This window comes from Coptis chinensis, chromosome 7 (assembly GCF_015680905.1).
Source record: "Coptis chinensis isolate HL-2020 chromosome 7, ASM1568090v1, whole genome shotgun sequence".
NCBI lineage: Eukaryota > Viridiplantae > Streptophyta > Magnoliopsida > Ranunculales > Ranunculaceae > Coptis > Coptis chinensis.
The window spans coordinates 18,914,830-18,935,345 of NC_141462.1; the positions used below are offsets into that span (position 1 = coordinate 18,914,830).

The following is a 20,516-nucleotide window of genomic DNA, read 5'->3' on the forward strand; positions in this document are numbered from 1 at the left end:
TGCAACTTCCACATGTGAAGTACGTCGTGGACAAGATATTAGGGGAGTGCTTAAGAGGATATAGGTGTCTTCTTCACTTGCACTATAAACATTTTGGAAATGATGCAGTGGCACGAAGAAATCCTTATAGTGGCGTGGCGCAAGATAAATGGGATGCTTGCTGTGATTGGTTTCGAAGGGAAGATTTCAAGGTATGATAGTTTACTTATTGGTCTCCTTTAAATGGTTATTGTTGGCTGGTTATTATTGTTGTGATTGGTTTCATGTGTTTTGAGGAAATTAAGGAAATCTAGAAGAGGATATAATTATATTTTTGAGGTTGAAGTGGTAGTCTGGCTATGTTCCAAGGAAAGGATTATTCTAATTTTTTTTTTTATTAAGGCTAAGACCTTTTGTTTTCCTCCTGACTTGAGATTAAGCAATAATGCAGCTCTTTGCATCTATCCCATCTTAGTTTAAAGTTGAGTCTAATGAGCCACTGATTATATGATTATATGATTCAAATACAACTTGTAATACAATATTCATTTTACTTCAGAAAATTAGCGAGCAGAATTCAAGTAATCGACAAAAGCTCTCAACAAACCATTGTGCTGGTTCAAAGTCATTTCTACATTTCTTTGAGGAATCGGTACTATTTTTTATTTACATAATTTATGTTGCTTTGGAGTTATGTACTATTATTTAAAATAAATTATGCGTTTTCAAATATTTTTCAGCGCGACTCTGAAACCCAACAAACTGTGGGAAAGATTGAATTCTACCGTCGAACCCACTTTAGTAGTAAGGGATGGACTAGTCCTGTAGCTCAAGAAAATTATGTAAGTTAAATGACTCTTACTTGCTTTTACCATTGCACTTTAATTTCATATATTTATCCCTAGTTTAAACTTACAGAACCGGATGCAACAACTTAAAGTTGAGTCTGAAGCATAAGGTGGTGAGCCAAAGACTGAGTATGAAATTTTTAGTACAGTATTGGGTGTAAGATCTGGATATTATAAAGGCCTTGGGCATGGTGTCATGCCACCATCAGCTAGAAGGATGAGATCCATTCACTTAGATGAGGAAGTGCAAAGGAGCAGTGCTGAAGAGGAAGTACAAAGGACGAGGGCTGAGGAAGCTGAAAAACGTAATAACGAGCTCACTGCTGAAATGGTATCCCAAAGAACTAAATTGGAAGATGTTTTGGCCATTCAAGCTAGGATGGAGGCTTGGATGCTACAGTTCAGTGGAGGTTCTCAATGGTACGTAGTTTGAGAACTTTAAGCAAGTAAGAAATATTGGCATCTTATCTTCTATTAATGATGTATTGGTTTTTTTTTTCTTTTTTCACACAATTAGGGATATATGATTGACAATTAGGTGTACACATCGAGGCATTGATAATTCCTTGAAAGCTTGGTGTGTCTGAACCTTTAAGACGTCAGATAACCAGTGTTATAGTTCCTTAGATATTGTATGACATTTTTTTATTTTTATTTTAATGAAATTGTGCTACCCCATATGCTTCCTTTGCAGCCTCTATACAGGTAGTTAGCCCATTCTCGATTGGCATGTGAAAATGGCCAGATTCTCCCCAGAGCTAAATTACTTCGATCTGACGTAGGAGAAAGTAGACTCGCCTTTATTCCCACGCAGGATAACCAGTCCCAAAGTGCTAGTTATAAAACCGAAAAGGAGAACAACCATATTCTGTTCTCCTTATAAAGGAAATAGGCTTCTGTATTGATTTTTATTATGTCCTTAGTGCTATATCCATAGTAGTAGAGATGCTATCAATATGTAAAGAACTAAATTTGACATTTTCATGCATATAATTGCAATATTTGGGTCTTATTTTACCTTTTGTGATCATTCTTTAACGGGGTACTAAATTGTCCAAAAATAAAAAACAGGGTACTAAATTGTTATTTTGCGGCATTTGGATAATGCAATAAAACATTGCCCTCCCTCTCTGTATTGGCGTCAGTATAAGAGTAGCATATTTGAACATCTTTTGTAACTTTTAGAACCAATGCAAATCAGGAACATAGTGAGCTTGTATTCTGGTAGAATTTCAGTCAACCTATCCTACCTTGATTTCCATATCAAGTTTCTAATGCCTTCTTTCATCTTTTCGAGATACATCACAATATATTGATTCTACTTCAGTAGGCCCTTGTTCATTTTCATTCTACTTCAGTAACCTATCTTGCCCTTGTTATAAGCTGACCTTAAATTTTCATATAATATGAATGCATTTCTGTCTATATATGCTTGTAATATGCTTCTTGTAATTGGGGGTTTAGAGTGATGTTGGAGATGATACACTCTAACATCTCCAACAGTATCATGGGATCACTCACTTTCATAGTTTTATTTGCTATTTTTCTTTCTAAAATGTATCATGGGGATCACTCACTTGATTAATTGATGGAAGAAGATATGCTATGGGCATAAAACAAACCATACAAAGAAAATATCAGTAGATTGTATATCTGCAATAAAATTATTTTAAATATTTTAACCTACAAGGTTAATTACGTCGCATACTAGGAAACTTTGCATTGGCTTGGTAGTGGTCTTTTTGCCATTGCCATTGTTTGTATGATGCAGTATTGTTTATGTATTGTGTTTTGAAATTTGGGTTCCCCAAGCTCTTTGTCTGTTGCAAGTATCTATAGTTTAGGTTCTTTGGTGTATTTTTGTCGTTTGATTGTTTACTTAATTTAGAGTGTATTGAAATTTGAAATCACAACTTTCGGTAGTTGTTTTTGATTTTCTGCCTAAAATCTGAAGAACCAGGAGTTGTATTAGACTGATTTAAGCAATTTCTAATTTTATGGAGTTGGAACTTATCACTTATCACTATAAACCTGATAAGTTTCAACAGAATTGAGTATGACTCCAAGTTCCGGAAGTTGAAATACAGCGTTAGTTTGTTTATCTTGTGCCCAAAAGAAGTATTTTGGTCTTGCAGTCTTGGATTAGTTTGTTTCTGTACTGGTTAAAAGCCATAATTTGCATGCTGTTTGCAATGGGTAGACTTTGGACATTATTTTGGTGTTAGCTCCAGTTTGCACTTCTCACAACACGTTTTGTTTTTAACTTTTGATATGTTGAAACACGATTCGACTCTAGGGGTAATCTCTAAATGAACTCACATTTTACTCAGGAGAGCTTTTTCATACATCTTTGATCAATTCAGAGGAAATGGAAAGGAAAACTTTAGTTTCAATCTTCAGTGAGTTTTGGTGCCTAGTTATTTAGGGGCTGGATTTTTCAATGCACTTAATTCTGGACGTCTATGCATGTGTTTCCTTTTCTATTTTATTATAATTATTAACTTGTTGTGTGAAATCTTGTGTGCTCTCACAAGCCATTTTTTCCTCATTTGTGTGAGTCGGGTCAGTCCTGGGAAATGAGCAACGGCTGTAGTGCTTAATTCCTAGGATATAGCCATTGACAGAAGATGCCCTATCAGATTTATTTTCTTCATTAAGATTTTTACTTCTTGTTCATAGTGGTTCGAAAAATCTAAATCTTTACTGATCTGCTTAGTAGTTATATATCATTGCCTATTACAAGTAATGTTAGAATCGTCTGATGTATTGTCATAAGAAGGGCTTCCAACTGCTTGGAAAAGGGCCTTGGGACATCAGGCAACAGTCCCACCCACTAGCTTAGAGGCGATAATGAGGTGTGTAACATGCCTTTTATACACTTTTTCTTGGTGCATACTAGATATGCAAGAATGTTGTCAGAAACCCCATGCCCGATACCTTTACATCTGACTCTGCCATCTGTTGGAACTGCCTTATCCCACACGGGATAACCAGTCCCAAAGCGCTAGTTATAAAACTAAAAAGGAGAACAACCATATTCTGTTCTCCTTATAAAACGGGTTGCGACTAGTTCTCACCGAGGAAGCGGTCCACACTGGAGACCAGCGAAAACCGAAACGCATCGGCATCTAAAATCCACCTATTCTATTGTCTTATGCGGGACATACCGTTCAGCAAGCTCAACACACTTCGATCGAAGCCTAGCCTATAGTATAGAAGTAAGAGGGTGTATATATGGGCATAAACGACCGGCAAGGTGGAGCATCCTTTTTCCCGATTCGCCTCTAGAGTTGGGTCGTACTCGACTCGATCCTGGTCGGGTCGACCTAACCTTGATAAAGGAGTGGATAATACGACCCCAGAGAGTTTGAAGTGAGGAGCCAAAGGAGTGACAACTAATTCAGCTTCAGCCATAGCAGTTTCTGCATTTGAAAGCTGCACAAGCAGCAGCAGCAGCAGCCTCCTGTGCGGTCATGTTTCTCAACTTTGCAATCTTTGCATCGACTTGGGATTCTGTAGCATTGCTGCTTCAACAAAAGCTTGTGTTGCCTTTGCATCAGCTTCTGCCCCCTCTGCTTCCTTTGCAGCCTCTTGAGACCATGACCATAGCGGTTTTCGAATCGATCGCTGAAAGCAGCAAACAGCGACCTCCGGCGGTCATGTTTCTCAACTTTGCAATCTCGTGATCGAATAGGGATTCTCAGAGCATTCTTTGCTTCATCAAAAGCTTGTGTTGCCCTGCTCAGATCGCCCCCCCTCTGCTTCCTTCTGCGGCCTCTTTGAACCGACCATAGCGAAGCCAGATTCGAAACGCATCGCGGGACATACCGTCAAAGCAAAGGGTGCTTTCACTCTTTCTTTCCCTTTTAAAGGCGTGAACTCTAGTTTCAAGTAGGTTTTCCCGAGCCGTCTATGGGCTGTTGGATAATGCAGATAAAGAACAATTCAAGTCTGAATTAGGTGAAGCGGGTACTATCGTGATTTCCCTTGGTGCCTAGCCGATGCATTCAACGTAGTCGATACTCCAATGAAAAACCGAGGGGGTTTCAGAAGTAATAGATGTAAATAGATTCAATGAGTTTACTAACAATTTTGGTTTACATTGGAGGGAGCTCAATTCACACATGCTAACAAGCACTTGTGGCCTTCAATGAGCATATTAGACTGGTTCTTAGTTTCACCTTCCTGGGTTGATCACTTTGATGATCATACTGAGATGGATTATGATCTTGTTATAAAATTCCAAATCGAGGGTTTCCAGTGGTAATTTACAAACGATGTTGGTCTTTTCTGAAAGCACACATCATGGATGTAGTCAAGGAGTTACAAATGATTCTTTTCTTAATTGACGGCATACTAATACCTTTGTTACTCTAGTCCAAAAGGTGACAGGAGCTTCTAACTTGGCTGATTTTCTGCCGATTAGCCTTTTGGGAGGAGGTTTTAAGATATTTGCATTAGCATTGATTATCCGACTTCAAGAAGGCTGTAAATGTCTTTGGTGAGTGACTATCAGGGGTCGTCAATAGAAGGACGGTAGATTCAAGATGAGGTTCTTGTCGCTAATGAACTCATAGATTCAAGAAGACTATCTGGTATTACTGTTTTTTTTTTGTAAGATTAATTTTACAAAGGCTTTTGATAATATTAGTCAGACATTCCTTGACTACCTTCTTATGCGATATGATTTTTGTGGAGAAGTTGGATCAAGACATGCCTTTCAACTACTTATTTTTCAATAATGATTAATGGCACTCCAGTGGGTCATTTCACAAGTTCAAAAGGATTAAAGCAGGAAGGTCCTCTCTTCCCCTCCTTTTCGTGTTGGTTATTGGAGCTATAACCAGAATGGTACTGCAGGCATAAAATAGGGGTCTTATCAGTTGGTTTAAAGTGGTGGAAAAGTGGAGGATTAAGGCAGGAAGGTCCTCTCTTCCCCTCCTTTTCGTGTTGGTTATTGAAGCTATAACCAGAATGGTACTGCATGCATAAAATAGGGGTCTTATCAATCGGTTTCAAGTTGAGTTTGTTTGCTTGTTTGCTTGATTTACTTGATGTTTAGCCTTGCTTATTTTATTGTTTCATTGGTGATAACTTTATGACACGAGGTTTTTTAATGGTTTGGCATTTACATGTACAATTTAGTTCAAAATCTATTAGCTTTTGACTATTTTTGTCTTCATATTTGATATGTACCTTCATGAATGTGATCGAGTTATAACTTTGATAAGTTCTTTCTAAGCTTTTGGCCATGGGCACCAAATTACGCATATAGGAGGTGTATAGTTTCACATGCATTGGCAACTTGTGTATATTAGGTTTATTAATGTTTCTAATAAATTTACTAAAGTGATTTTTTTTTTATAATTTGTTGTGCCAGATTGGTCGATTGGTCGTCAGAAATAGTAGAATCAAGAAGAAGCTCCGAGTGGATGCTGCTCAAATTAGCATGCTATAGACATTATTTGTGGAATTTTAGTTTTGAATAATTCATTTAAATTTAGTTGAGCGTTGTTAAAATTATGTGAAATGATGTTTTTTCGCAAAAAATAGTTATGTGAATTCTTTAAGATCTTTTGTATTGAATGATTTAGTAATTAAATTCATTTTGTTATGATTTGTAGTGAATTGTTATAGGGTTACTGTGTTCTATAAATTTTGTTTTGGGCAGGATTATGTAAATGAAAATGTACATGTATATGTATGAATTGCGCCATTTGTAATGCTAAATGCGTCCCAAATAAAGCGTGTGCTTTTATGAAATTTATATCATTCGCAACAATTTTGGTGCAGCTAAAAACTTTGATTCTACCGTAACGTAGACACCTATTGCCACACTTGGTGTGTCGCTAAATTTATGAACATCTTTTGCCACGCCAAATGTACAGCTAAAAATTCAAACTTTCCGCACTGTGTAGCCAAATATTTAAACTTTCCACAACGGAAATAGTGTAGCAAAAGGTTGCCTTTTGCAATGCCTAATTATGCAGCTAAAGGTATCACTTTTGCAACGCCATCCTAGTTGTTACAAGCTCTCTTTTGCGACGCCAAGCGCTGCAAATAGTTTGAAATAAATTTGCAATTAATTTAATTTTCATAAATGAAATAGCAACGGAATTAGTGTATTAGCAGTGTCCATAGGTGTCGCAACAAACTAGGAACATTTGCCACGCCATTTTTGGCGTTGCATTTGAGTATTTGAGACGCACTTTTTAGCCACGCCTTTTGCGCCATATCCAGTGCGCATTTACGACCGGATCTTTTACCACGCTCAAAGGCACCTTTAGCGATGGGGTATGGCGCTACTAAAAACATGTTCTGTTGTAGTGCAAGTTCAAATAAAATAGTCATTAACCGTTAATTTTCTTTTGACCCGTGAACACTATGACATACAACTGATTTCACAAAACTAATATCACGGTCATATCATATTCAATAATTTGAATAGAGGATTCCGCCATATAAATTTCACGTAAAAATGGACTATGTGCAGTTCTATTTTGTGCTTTAATTGTTTGTAAGCTTCTGATGTTGATGTTGGTAGAATTTTGTCAGACGATATTGAAATGGAGAATAAAGATTTTGATATGGAGACTATTAGTGCGCCTGCGGAATGTGTTGAGATTTACTGTCCTAAAGTCCCACATGATCTCAAGCCTAAAAAGGGTTAAGAGTTTGAATCACTTGATGTTGTTAAGAATTTTTACAATGCATATGCAAAAGTAGCTGGGCTTAGTATTCGAAGTTGGTCTCAGAGAAAAACGAATGACGAAATCGTAAGGAAGGAGTATGTCTGTTTTAAAGAAGGAAAAAGTACAGTGATAGCAGACATTGCGGCAAAAAGGCGTCGGGGCATTATAAAAGAAGACTGTAAAGCAAGAATTGCAATGGTGAAATTAAATTCTTGTCTATTTGCAGTTAGTGTATTCTTTGAGGGGCATACTCACTCGTTGTCAACCCCTAGTAGAGTACAATTTCTAAGATCTCATCGTGGTGTTTCTGATGCCCAAAAGTGCTTAACACAATAGTTTGACATGGTAAATATACCACAGCATCAACAATTTAGCCTTCTTGGAGTGCAATCTGGAGGGATAGAACATATCGGTTTCACGCAAAAAGATTTAAACAATAAGAAAAGGGATAGGCGTAAGAAGAAGAAGGGCCATGATGGAGATATGTTTCATGAGTATATGAAATTGGAGCATGGAAAGAATCTTTCTTTCACTTATAAAATTGAGGCAGATTATGAAAAGAGAATTACTCATTGTTTTTGGGCAGATATGACCTCTAGACGAGCATACCAGTTTTATGGTGATGTTGTCATCTTTGATACTACGTACAATACCAATCGGTATGGGTTGATACTTGCACCATTATTCGGGATTAATAATCACGGTCAGACCGTTCTTTTTGCTTGCTCTTTTCTCTGCGATGAGACTACGGAATCTTTTGTTTGGTTATTCAACAAATTTTTAGAAGCTATGCCCGGTGAGGCCCCAAAGATGATTATAACAGATCAGGATCCAGCAATGACAAAAGCAATTTCTCAGACGCTTCAAACTACTTTTCACAGGTATTATAAAGTTATGCTGTTAGCAAGTTTAAATTAGTATTTTGAATGATGTGAAGTCATTGGATTCATGTTATAGGGTTTTGATATTCAAAATTTCATAACTGTACTGGTACATGCTTATAGTTATTCACGTGTTAAAGCATGTCCATCTAGGTCATATCTATAGACTATGCATGCATTTTGTATCTTGTGGAACTTGGGATCTTGGAATTCATTTATCTTGGGATTCATTGATGTAGGGTATATTGTCTTTCTCCCTCTTTCCTATGTGTTTGTGACGTTGTGGTGTATCTATGTATAGTTACTTCTTGTGAGTTACCTACTGTTTGGATGGAATTGCAAATAAAGTATTAGGTAGCTATGAGGTTAGAAGGAGGTATAACATGGAGACTTATTTGTATGCATTTATTTTTTATGAAAGTTCAGTAGCTACTAGCAAAATGTTTGTTCTTCTTAAAGATTAAAACATATGCTGCAATAATCTTTTGAAGTATAATAAAGGAAGCAAGGAACAAGACAAGAAGTAAAAACTATCAGTGCGTGCTAAGATATACAACCTTTCTTGATGAACTTTTGACCGACAGGTGTTTGCCAGCGCATTTTATGTCCCATGACTTTTGAGTCATTTAGCTTAGGTAACCATTGCTACATGATCATAAGATGATCCAGTTTTCATTTATCTCAATTGATCATTAGTGCAAATAGGTGAAGCAATAAATAGTGATGACAACATATACCAGAAACAAGCGTGTGACTTTCTCTTTTTTTTTTTTTTTTTTTTGCTTGGTGGAAACTAATTACTAAGATACAAAATGCACCCCTGAAATCTGAAGGCAGTACATTGGAAAGCAGGATGGCTAGGCCAGCCTAGATATTAAAGTTCTAATAAATTTCAAGAACTATGCTGCTGATCAGACCAGTAAATGAATTTTGCTTTATAACAAATTGATTCCAACAATCTGTATACCATGCAGAGTTATTGAAATAAGCTTTCTGCGGTAGCTTTTTGCGTCAATGAAATAAAACAATTTGATGATGTAAACTTCCTCGTCCTTGCACTTTGTTATTTAAGTTTGTTTTGATTTCTATATTCTCCCTATTTCTGCTTCAGTACTGCTTGGACACAATGTCTGATTTGGGGATGTATAATGCTCTGACATTTCTACATTGATCTTTAGTTAGAAGTCATTTAAATTGCCCTTTAAAGTTCAAACACTAATCTTGATTGGGTTTTTGAGACTTCTGCATTGAAATTCACAGATGACGGTACCATTGATGCTGCCGCTTCCAGCAATTTTAAAGAACAACAATTATATGCCGACTTCCAAAAACTGATTCCCTAACTGAGCTCTATTGATTTGAGATAAACGACTTCATTTATTTTAATGCAACTTTGTAGTATCGAGTAAAGGACTCAGTTTTTTGGGAAGAGAAGTACGTACTCGTTAAACAATTTGAACAAAACAACATGCTACTCCATGATCTGATACTTCAAAGAAAATGAACAAAAAGTTCAAGACGAAGGAATATGCATGCATTTTGTATTTTGCATTAGTTTGAACCATTTTGTAAGAATTGTTGATATTGTGATATTTGAATCTTGTGGAGAGTATATATAGACTATGCATGCATTTTGTTTAAATATCTGAATGCTTCGAAACTCGCATTATCTGAAAGCCTTTGTATATTCTATCATAGGTATTGTAGTTGGCACATACTAATGAAGTTTTCCCAGAGAAATTAGATACAGCTAAATACAGTGAGTACTATGGGGGGTTCTCAAACTGCATATGGGGATCCAAGACGAAGGAAGTGTTTGATTTGAAGTGGACGGATCTGATTAAGAGGAGTGGCTTACATGAAAATAAGTGGCTACTTTCAATGTATGATATCCAATCCAAATGGGTGCCTGCATATGTGAATCATATTTTTTCTGCTGGCATGTCCAGTAGCCAACGAGCAGAAAGTGCCCATTCATTCTTCAAAAGGTATGTTTCAAAAGAAAATTCATTGGTAGATTTTATGGTTCAGTTTGGTAAGGGACTTGTGCGCCAACACCATGAAGAGCTAATGGCGGATAATAAAGATATGGTTGAAAAACCAAAAATGAAAATGCTCCACAATTTTTTGGTACACATGGTTGAAGTTTATACACATAAGATGTTTTTTAAATTTCAAGACGAGTTGTGAGAGAGTTTGAGTTATAGATTTGAGCTTCTTAGTGAGAATGAAAGTTGTCGAGTTTATAAAGTTCAAAGAAAAATGGCAGAAAAGTCTAGGAGAAATTATGTATAAAAAGGATTTGGATTTTGCTTCATGTACTTGCAAAAAATTTGAGAGCTCAGGGATCCCTTGCAGGCACATTTTGTCACATTTGAACAGGATGCATGATTTTGATAAGTTGCCGGACCAGTACATTTTAACGCGTTGGTGTAAAACAACAAAGACAGGGATAGTCATTAATGAGGGTGGAACTGAGATAACAGACGATAAATCGTATCTTATGAAGCGGAGTGAATTAATTCACATGTCTACACTTGTAGTTGATAAAGCCCTTAGAAGTAAGGAAGCAACTAAAGTATTTACTGATACTTTAAGTAGTACACTTAAAAATATTAACAGCTTGGTTAGTTGTGGTACAAGTGCAACAGCACCGCTGGATAAAGGTAGTCAAAATTTTGGTTCTGGTCATGTTTAGGAGTACCTGAAAAAAATAATTATTGTGAACCAAGTCAAGCGAGGGCAAAAGGTGCGGAAAAAGGCTTAAGAGGGGAAAAGAGAAAGCACTCAGGAAGGGGAAACAAAATAAAGCCAGACGATGCAATGGTTGTAACCAGGTTGGAGTGACTCATGATAAAAGAAATTGTCCAGAGTTCATAAATCGGTAAGAAATTTGCATTATTTGTTTGTTTTTTTAGTAAAGCAACCAAATGCTTATAATTATAGTGGTAATTGACTTGCAGTGCACAGTCTTCCTTATGCGACAAAGATGCAAGGAATTGTCCAGAGCTCATAAATCAGTAAGAAATTAAATTTGCATTATTCGCTGGATGTTGTTGTTATTGTTTTGTAAAGCAACCACATACTTATTATAGTGTTAATTGACTACCAGTGAACAATCTTCCTTATACAACGATGATGCAACAGATGAGGATTCTTTGGGTGAACAATCAGTAGATGAGTTTTGAAGTTTACATGTTAAAGGATACTGGGAGGGGTGTATTTTGAAGAGTGCATAGATCTTCTTTTAAGTATTTTGTTTCTTTTTTATTGTGCTTGTTGCTTGGACATCGCAAGCTGGAATAACCATGTTCAGGAAGAATGGCTGACTCGTTACAAGGGCTTCAAGGAGGGTCATAAACGAATGCCCGTTGTAATAGATATGGTTGTGAACATATGGATATAAAGCTGTGTGTGCCTGTATGATTTATCCTTGTCGTAAGATTTGTCATCTTGTATGAAATGAAGAATTCCTATTATTGTCAATAGGGAAACTTGTGTTTGAAATTTGTAGACCTTGTTAATAACTGCAGTAATGTGATCAGCACAATTGTTGCACTGCACAGTAGTACATTACTCCGTCGAGGAGGTCTTTCGTCCTTGGTTGAATAGTCCATTACTCTATTGAGGAGCTCTTTCGTCCTTCTTAGTTGAAGAACGAGATTGAAGCTCAGTTGTAGAGATCATGTTCATCCTACTTGGCAGTATTCTATTGTCCTCATGCCTGCCTAACTACATCACCAGTCTTCCTCCAGTTTTTCCTCTTTGCGTTTAATTTGGGGTTATATGTAAGGCTAACAGTCATCCACCTGAATTCTTTACTGGACTGCACGGTCACTTTGTCTTGTTTTCTGGTGAGATGCCCTACAACAAATTTTCGTTCTCATACTGCGTGGAAATGACCACTTGAACTACACTTATCCTATTTAACACTATTAGAGGCTAGAATCATTTTTTCAAAGTTGTCATGCCAACCATAAGAAAAGCACAATTCTCTTGTTCAGATGAAGAACCAGATACATAGATCATCAAAAAAAATCCTTGGATCGACCCATAATGGTGCATACTATAGAGTAAGGTTAATAGGACCGCCAAATGGTCTAATACACTAACAGTTGAGACTATATGATAGGATCTTGAAAGGATTGTTAGACCATTTACACCTCCATGGCGGATTATAGCTACTTAACTGCACGCAGTACTGGATCCAGATTAGAGCTTTGGTAAGTTTTTTTTTTGAAGAATAGTTTTGACTTTTGCCAGATACCTTGAACTAAAAAAAAATTCGACACGTTGGGGATCTTTACGTTTGGTATTCACTAATGCAGAAAAAGGTAGAGTAAAGCTTACAAAAAATGTATGGGTCAAGACTAAATAACAAAAGGGTGTTGCAATATCAAGAAGAAGATGTGCATACCCATACACACAAGGTATTATCGCAGCTCACACTGCATAAACTAAATCTTTAGACATCTGATGACTCTTCTTTTTCTTCGGCCTTTTTGTCCTTGGCAACCTGAAAACCCTCAATCTTCTGTGTCACCTCATCCATAACAATCTTTAATTTCCCAACTGACCCATTTGCTGGAATCTCGCCATCATCATGGTTCATACTTCATAGGACCTGTCTGCCATATTCTAATGGTACCATCTTCTGATCCTGAAGCATAAGATTCCCTTCCAGGAGAGAAACGCACGCAATTGACCCAAGAGAATAATCGACTTCTCTTGGAGTTGCATCTGGACGATTCTCATCACCAGTCAATGCATCCCATATTTTCGCAGTAAAATCCAATCTCCCGTCTCTCCATTCCTCAGAGTCGGACTTGAATCTTTGCTGGCACTGATGAGAAAGAATCCATCAGGAGTAACAGGACTATAGAACAAATCAACAACTGACCTCGAATTGTTCATTTGTTTTTTAAACTAAAGAGAGAGAGACGAGAGAGAAAACAGGGTAAGAGAAAAAATAACGGAAGAGAGAGTGGGAGAGAATCACGAAGGAGAGAGAATATTAAAGTGGGTTATTCACTTATTTGGTTATTTATTTTCTTTTTTCATTTTGGGGTTTTAATTTATAGGGGTTTGGGGGTTTTTTCTTTCTCACGTGATGGGGTTTTTTTTTCCGTATACGTACGTCCGTTTGATATTTTATTTTTAAAATTAAGCCTATATATAATCGTTATACGTCCGTTGAATTTGATTTCGGATCAGATATATATATATATATATAAAAGCCCCTATATAATCGTTATGTAATGTTGAATTTGTTCCTAAGGGTTTTAATACTCTTTAAATTAAAAAGGTTTTCATAGTTCATAATTAAAGTAAAATCGCTTAGAGCATCATCATCAATTACTTTATCGACTTTATTAAAAAAATTGTGACACATAAAAATTTAAGCGGTTTTTTTTCTTTAAATTCGATCTAAATTGCTAAAAACGTGTCAAGTACCAACGCATTTGGATAAAATTTGAGGTTCTATTTCGGGCGGGAATAGCTGTCTCGTTTCAGCCATTTTAATTTGTTATTTTAATTTTTTATTAAAAAAAATTGAAAAAGTTATGGACGGCAAAACTTGTCTTGTTCCAATTTCTTGGGCCCCACGTCCAAAATCGAGCAGTTTTAATTTTTTAATTACAAAAAATAAAAAAATTCTGGATAGCAAACTTGTCCCTGCCCAATATTGCATTTCTATTTTTCTTGATATGGAATTTGACAATTGTTAGAATACAAATTGTGTTTTAGCAGCGCGGTCGAAATTGCCAAAATCATTTCCATATGTCACATTAGAAATGGGATTTGACAATCACGTCATCATGACCCATGAGTGTAGATAGAAAGCGGATTCTCATGGAGTCTTGCTGTAGGTCGAGATCAAAAATCAGCAAGACTGTACGTTCCAAAGGAGGATCAGCTTGTTGAAAACGCTCTCTATATGAATTTCATTCATAAAGTACTAAAAAATTTCGGTTCTTTCTTTGAAGGATTTCTGGAGGTGGATTGATTATTTAGAGATTTTTATTTGCCATGCGGCACGAGCAGGATTTCCAACCATAATAATTAAGCATATATGCCGCAGATCTTACATTTAAACTTTAAACTACGCAACTATAATTAAGCATCCAACTATAATTTGCCATGGATGTTCGAGTTATTGGGATTGTCAATAGTCTCTCGATGATATGGAGAACCGAAAATATAGAATATGTTTTTTTTTACTATGCACAAGTCAATTCAGGACCTTATGAGTTATGAACTAGTAAAATCATGGATTGCAAAGTCGAACTCTTTATCAATGATCAGTTCCCTTGTCACGAGTTAAAACTATGTCTAAATTGTAGTCCAAGAAGTAGTTAGAAGAAGTAGCGACTTTACTAGCTCAAAAGCAAAGACATTCGTAGGTAAGCTACGAATCGAAGTACATACAAGTGGCGAAATGGCAAATGCCCAATCACTCTTTAGGAAACAATGCCAAATGGGGCCATGGGAACTGGCGAAATAAGTGTCGTGGGCAAATATCGTCAATTCGATATTTCGGCTGTTATTATCGATATTTTGTATTACAATTAATATGTTGCAGAAAAGCGGGAAAAGAAAGGAAGAAAGAGCGGATGGACACATGTCAAGAGGGGATTGGTCCAAGTTATTCTAAAAGAACTATAAATAGACTAGCAAGGAAAAGATTGATTCATTGGAAATCATTACAACAAAATGGAAAACTGAGAGTAAGAGAGAGAAAAAGAAAGAATACTGTAACCGATATTATTACTCAAGAACAAATATTATTCCAACTCGATTTCAATCTTTATCTTTCATCTTAGCAATTTATTACTGTTAATAGTGATAAATTTCTTAGAGCACTGCATTGGCGCCGTCTGGGTTCGAAGAAAAAGATTGCGACTGTGATTTCTCGTTGTCTTTTTCTTTGGTTGAATCAATTAATTGAAGTTTTTGGTTAGAAAGAGTAATTAGAATGCCTCCAAAGTGTGCTACAGCAAATAAGGCAATGATGGTTAATGAGGGAAGCACTTCTCATGCTATATCTAAGAATGAGGAGAGAAGAACTCGAAGATCCACTAGTAGGATGATAGAAGAAGCAGAGGAGATACAAGAGAAAGAAGTGTCATTGAAAGATTTGTTGAGAAGGATGAATGATTTAGAAAAGCAGAATCAGATGTTAATGACTGAGAATAAACTAATAAGGGAAGAGAAGGAGAAGCGTCTTTCAAGGCGCTAGGTATGAGAAGGGTGATGAAGAATCGAAGTTCGGGGAACTCCAATAGTGCAAAAAGTTATTTAGAGGAGAGAAGAAGGAGTCATATTGGAGAAGAACAATCAATGGCAAGAACAACACCGACAAAGAGCCTGAAGAAAGAAGGAAAAGTACTAGTTACAAAGAAAATGGTGCAAGAAATGATGTCGAAGCGGTTAAAGGGATCAGTTGTTAGAAAAGTATAAAGACCGATAAGGAAGCTAGCGGATGATGTCGGTAGAAATCCATTAAATAAAAAAGATAGAGAGGGCTTCGTTACCTCAAATTTAAGAATCCAAAATTAAACCAATATGAAGGAGCTATGGATCCAATGGACCATCTTTTAGTTACCGACATGGAGTTCAATATATCGGTACCGAATATTGGGATCTTGTACTATGTCGATCTTTTTTCAAGCTTAAAGGGCAAAACTTTAAAGTGGTTACGCACAATTCGGAGGGTTAATCTCAAGCTTTAGAGAAATTGAAGAAAGGTTCATAACTAATTACGGTCACCAGAGGGTGAAACCTAAGCAGGTGTCGGCTTTGTTTTAGTTAAAACAAGCAAAGAAAGAATCTATGAAGGATTTCTTAACAAGGTTCAAGGCTGAGACACAGTCGGTGGAAAGGTTAGATGAATCGGAAATGACGGCTGTCATAGCGTTCCAAGCAGGATTAATGCCAGGATCTTTTATGCATAAGTATTTACTAAGGAAACAAGTTAAAACATTGCAGGAGTTGTATGACAAGGTTGATAGAGATATATTAGTAGAAGAAGGGTTGAGAACTGCGAATGCGCAGGCAATTTTACAAGTAACCGATGCCGGGAAAAAAGAAAAGGATAATAAGGATCGCCATGAAGGACGAGATTCCTCGAGATCAGAGAATAAGAGACCTCAGGACAATTACTCTAATCGAGATAATCAGCCACAGCAGAGACGAAAATATGATAAGACTTTGAGAGAGGAACTCGATCCTAGTAACTTTATAGCTCTGAATTCTACCCCAGAAGATATTTTGCGAAGAATAGAAAAGGAAGATTTTGTTGTGTGGCCGAAATACATTCTAAGAGAAATAAAGGGGAAGCCGTATTGTCAGTTTCACAAGGTCGAGAACCATGAGACAAATAGATGTCTCCAGTTAGTTAATGAAATAGACAGGCTAATGAAAGATGGAAAGTTGAGAGAGTTTTGGGCAGATATCAGGCCAGCAGAGACGGCAATGATACGAGAGAAACCTTTAGGGGTAATAAACATGATTTATCGGGGGGAAATTCCTCAGAAAAAGATTGTTCGAATAAGATAAGGAAGATTTCAATGGTCAAAGAAGTGCTCGAGGTCAATATCGAGCCAGTACCAGTGAGCCAGCAATTGATATCGGCTAGTGTTCCAGGGGCAATCATGTTCGTATCGGAAGATTTGTCCAAGCTAATGTTACCACATGATAATGCTTTGCTAATCACTTTGCGTATTTCGGGTTATGATGTACAGAAGATATTAGTGGACTGTGGTAGTTCAGTTAATATTCTATTTTGGAAGGCGTTTAGCGGAATTGGTTTCGATGAGTCACATTTAAAGCCCCCAAAGTTCAGTTTGTATGGGTTTAATGGAACGTGTACCAGACCAGCGGGAGAGATAAAATCGCCAGTAAGAGCGGGGCCTCAAACGGTGATGACAAAATTTGTGGTCATCAAGCACCAGTCTGATCATAATGCTATATTTGGAAGGAAATGGATACATAAAATGCGTGCTATTCCTAGTACATTTTATCAAGTTTTAAGATTCCCAACCATATCTGGTTTACATGAGATTAGGGGTGATCAATCAGAATCAGAAAAGTGTAATTTTGTTACAGTAAAGGGAATGATGAAGGGTAAAGCCCAAGATACTGGGGGCGTCGTGGAAAACTCTACATAGCAGTTACAGCAAACTTCACCTGCCGACATCAATATGGAGATACAGAAGCAGGTAAAGTTCACTCAAGAGCTGAAACAACATGAGGAGCAACCATGGGAAAGAAAAACAATAGAAGCAGTGGAAAGGATTACTATCGGGATAGGAGAAAGTGAACGTCATACGTTCATTGGTACAAAAATGGAAAAAAATATAAGAAAGGAGTTGGTAATCTTTTTAAAGGAGAATCAGGATGTTTTTGCATGGTCGATGTCGGATCTCATTGGTATCGATCCAGATATCTGTACGCACAAGTTAAATATGGAAGAAAATGCAACTCCAATACATCAAAAGCACAGAAAGGTGAGACCAATATCTGAAGAAGAGGCAAAGCAAAGCGAGAGATACAAAAGATGTTAGATAATAACATCATCAAAGAAGTCGAGCATTCTGAATGGGTAGCAAATATAGTGGTTGTGCCCAAGAAAGATGGTAGAGTTCGGATCTGTGTCGACTTTACTGATGTAAATAAAAAGTGTCCAAAGGATCATTATCCTATGCCTTGATCAAATTGATGAGTTGGTGGACCGAACCGCTGGTTTCGAGTTGATTAGTTTTTGTGATGGTTATTCAGGATATTTTCAGATTCTGATGGTTGTACTAGATCAGTTAAAAACGGCATTCGTGGTTAATGGAGGAATATACTGTTTCATCAGAATGCCATTTGGTTTAAAAAATGCTGGAGCCACGTTGATAAGTGCTCAAAAAGTGCAATTTAACCCTCGATTATGCCTCTTGTTTAGCCATCTTAGTGGACTAATAGTGTTTGTAAGTTATATTTTAAGATTCTACAGGTGAGAAAGAGAGTTTTGTAGAATATTAAAGAACAAGGGATAAAATGGAGCAATTTAGAGCATTAAGGATCACATGGGAAGCCCGTGGACAATCATGGAAAAGGCCAAGGAATTGAAGCTATTAAAGATGCGACTTGGACCTATTTTAAAGCCTATTTCGAAGCCCAAGGCCAAAGGATTCGTTGCTTGGACCAAAGCCCGCAAAAGAGGATAAAATGATAGAAACGGAAAAGAGACAAAATAGGCTTTACGCGTGCCGGGACGCATGGATCGAAGGCCCGTGACGATTGATCAAGTCCGGGACGATAAATAGTGCGCCCGGATGCATGAATCAACACTGTAGCCAATTCCTTCCGGTTTGGAGAGCGAAGTTGGACTCTGAAAGAAGTCTATTTGTATTAGGAAACAAATGACGGTTTGGAATGCTTCTAGAGCTTATTGTAACCCCTATAAATAGAGGACCTAAGTGCCTCATGTAAATTGCCAATTCACTTATAATCTTGTCTCCATAACTTGAGGCAGAGAGAGATTAATAATAAAAGATCGGTTTTAACTAGCTGAGTCTTAATAAATTAGTCTTTCTAGTCTTATGTTCTTCGACTCTTATTTTTCTCGTTCTTCGTGTTCTTCCATCTTTATAGAAGGCTAATCTTCTCCTTCAAGGGAAGAGATGAAGCCAGTGCTTAAGGTTTAATGATTCTTCTGGTTCATAGTGTTCTTTAATCAGGTTAGTTCTTTATGTTTTTAGTTATTAGTTCCATTGCCCACACAAGGGGATGGAAGTATAAAATAGGGTTTATATTTTGCAATATTAATATCATGCTAGTGTTCTTTACTTTTCTTCTAGTAGTATAGTTCTTTAGAGTTAGGGAAGTATTCTTTGTGTTGCCTTAGAAGGGGTAGCTCAGGGAGTGGTTGCCTAGGGGAAGTATTCTTTGTGTTTGCCTTAAGTGGTGATTCATTGAATGGCTGCCCTATTAGGAAATACTCCTTGATGTTGCTCTTGGTAATACATTGAATGGCTGCCCGAGCTTATATAAAAGGAAAGAAGATATTAATAGCATAAACATAGGAACAACCTTAAGTAGAGTTAATTGTCAACGATGTTTCGTCCAAGAGGGCATCGACATTTGCTAGATTGCCTAATTGTAGTCTACTTGTAAGAACAACCATGAAGCAGAAGGTCATAGATTAAAAGTATTGGTGGATTCTAATCTCTTGAATTCCTTCTCTTATAAATTCCCAATAGTTTAGTTAATTTAGTTTAGTTTAGCATTAGAATCTAAATCTCTACAATATTAGTTTTTAATCCCTCAAACCCCCTTTCCAGTCCTGTCCTTCATATAAACATACACTTAAAAGTGGAACGATACCCTACTAATCATTTACTTATTGAGGGATAATTAGGTTTTGATACGCTTCTATTTGTTCAACGACCATCATACATCTACATCATCTATCTACATCATTCATATACCATCTAAACACACAAAAAGGAGTGAGTGTCAAATGGCGCCGCTGCCGTTTTAAGTTGTTTATGTTTAACATTTTCTTTCAAGATTAGAAGTTTGGATCTTGAAGTAATTTTTAGCCGCATCATCCACAAGATCTACCATCCAGGTTAGTCGAATCTTCATTCTTTTTATTTCATTCTTAGTATAGTTGCATCATAGTTTAGTTTTATTGCTTTCTAGTATAATTGCATTTAGGATCTTTTCAACAATTGAAGTTGTAAGCCAACACAGCAAAATATCAAACTCTAGTGTTTCTTGTCTGAATCTTGACAAACGGACTATCGTATGTGGGCCGTGGTACTTAAGCAATCCAAGCGATTCACTATAACCCTAGAAGAGACAGCTTTAGACAACGGGCGAGATACTAGCTGCAAAGCCCAACCTAGTTGAAGGAAAGTAGTTTTACATTTTAGTATAATTTAGAATAGTTGCATATTATTCAAGCATTGTAGGATAGATTTTTGTCATTTTCGCATAGCATTTTCTAGTATATGCCCCGTCGTCCATATCATCGTCCGTAAGAAAGAACAACAAAGTGGACAAGGTTTAACAACCGACTCACAAGAATACTAGATGAGATTGAAACAATGGCCGCAAAGCAA

The 20,516-nt window shown here is 36.8% G+C and overlaps 2 protein-coding genes and 2 long non-coding RNA genes across 4 annotated transcripts; all 4 read left to right on the plus strand.

Annotated features, from left to right (window-relative positions):
- On the plus strand, nt 1-821 carry LOC147486439 (uncharacterized). Its single transcript, XR_015201125.1, has 3 exons — nt 1-191; nt 539-631; nt 720-821. It is a non-coding gene; the product is annotated as an uncharacterized LOC147486439 (long non-coding RNA).
- Nucleotides 822-7,861: 7,040 nt separating this feature from the next.
- On the plus strand, nt 7,862-8,437 carry LOC147486440 (protein FAR1-RELATED SEQUENCE 5-like). The gene has a single exon (XM_086573735.1). The coding sequence runs from the start codon at nt 7,862-7,864 to the stop codon at nt 8,435-8,437; it is 576 nt and encodes a 191-aa protein (XP_086429861.1).
- A 2,630-nt stretch (nt 8,438-11,067) lies between these two features.
- On the plus strand, nt 11,068-11,818 carry LOC147486441 (uncharacterized). The gene is made up of 3 exons (XR_015200702.1): nt 11,068-11,284; nt 11,364-11,420; nt 11,513-11,818. It is a non-coding gene; the product is annotated as an uncharacterized LOC147486441 (long non-coding RNA).
- Nucleotides 11,819-16,970: 5,152 nt separating this feature from the next.
- Nucleotides 16,971-17,570, plus strand: LOC147486442 (uncharacterized). The gene has a single exon (XM_086573736.1). The coding sequence runs from the start codon at nt 16,971-16,973 to the stop codon at nt 17,568-17,570; it is 600 nt and encodes a 199-aa protein (XP_086429862.1).
- Nucleotides 17,571-20,516: the final 2,946 nt, after the last annotated feature.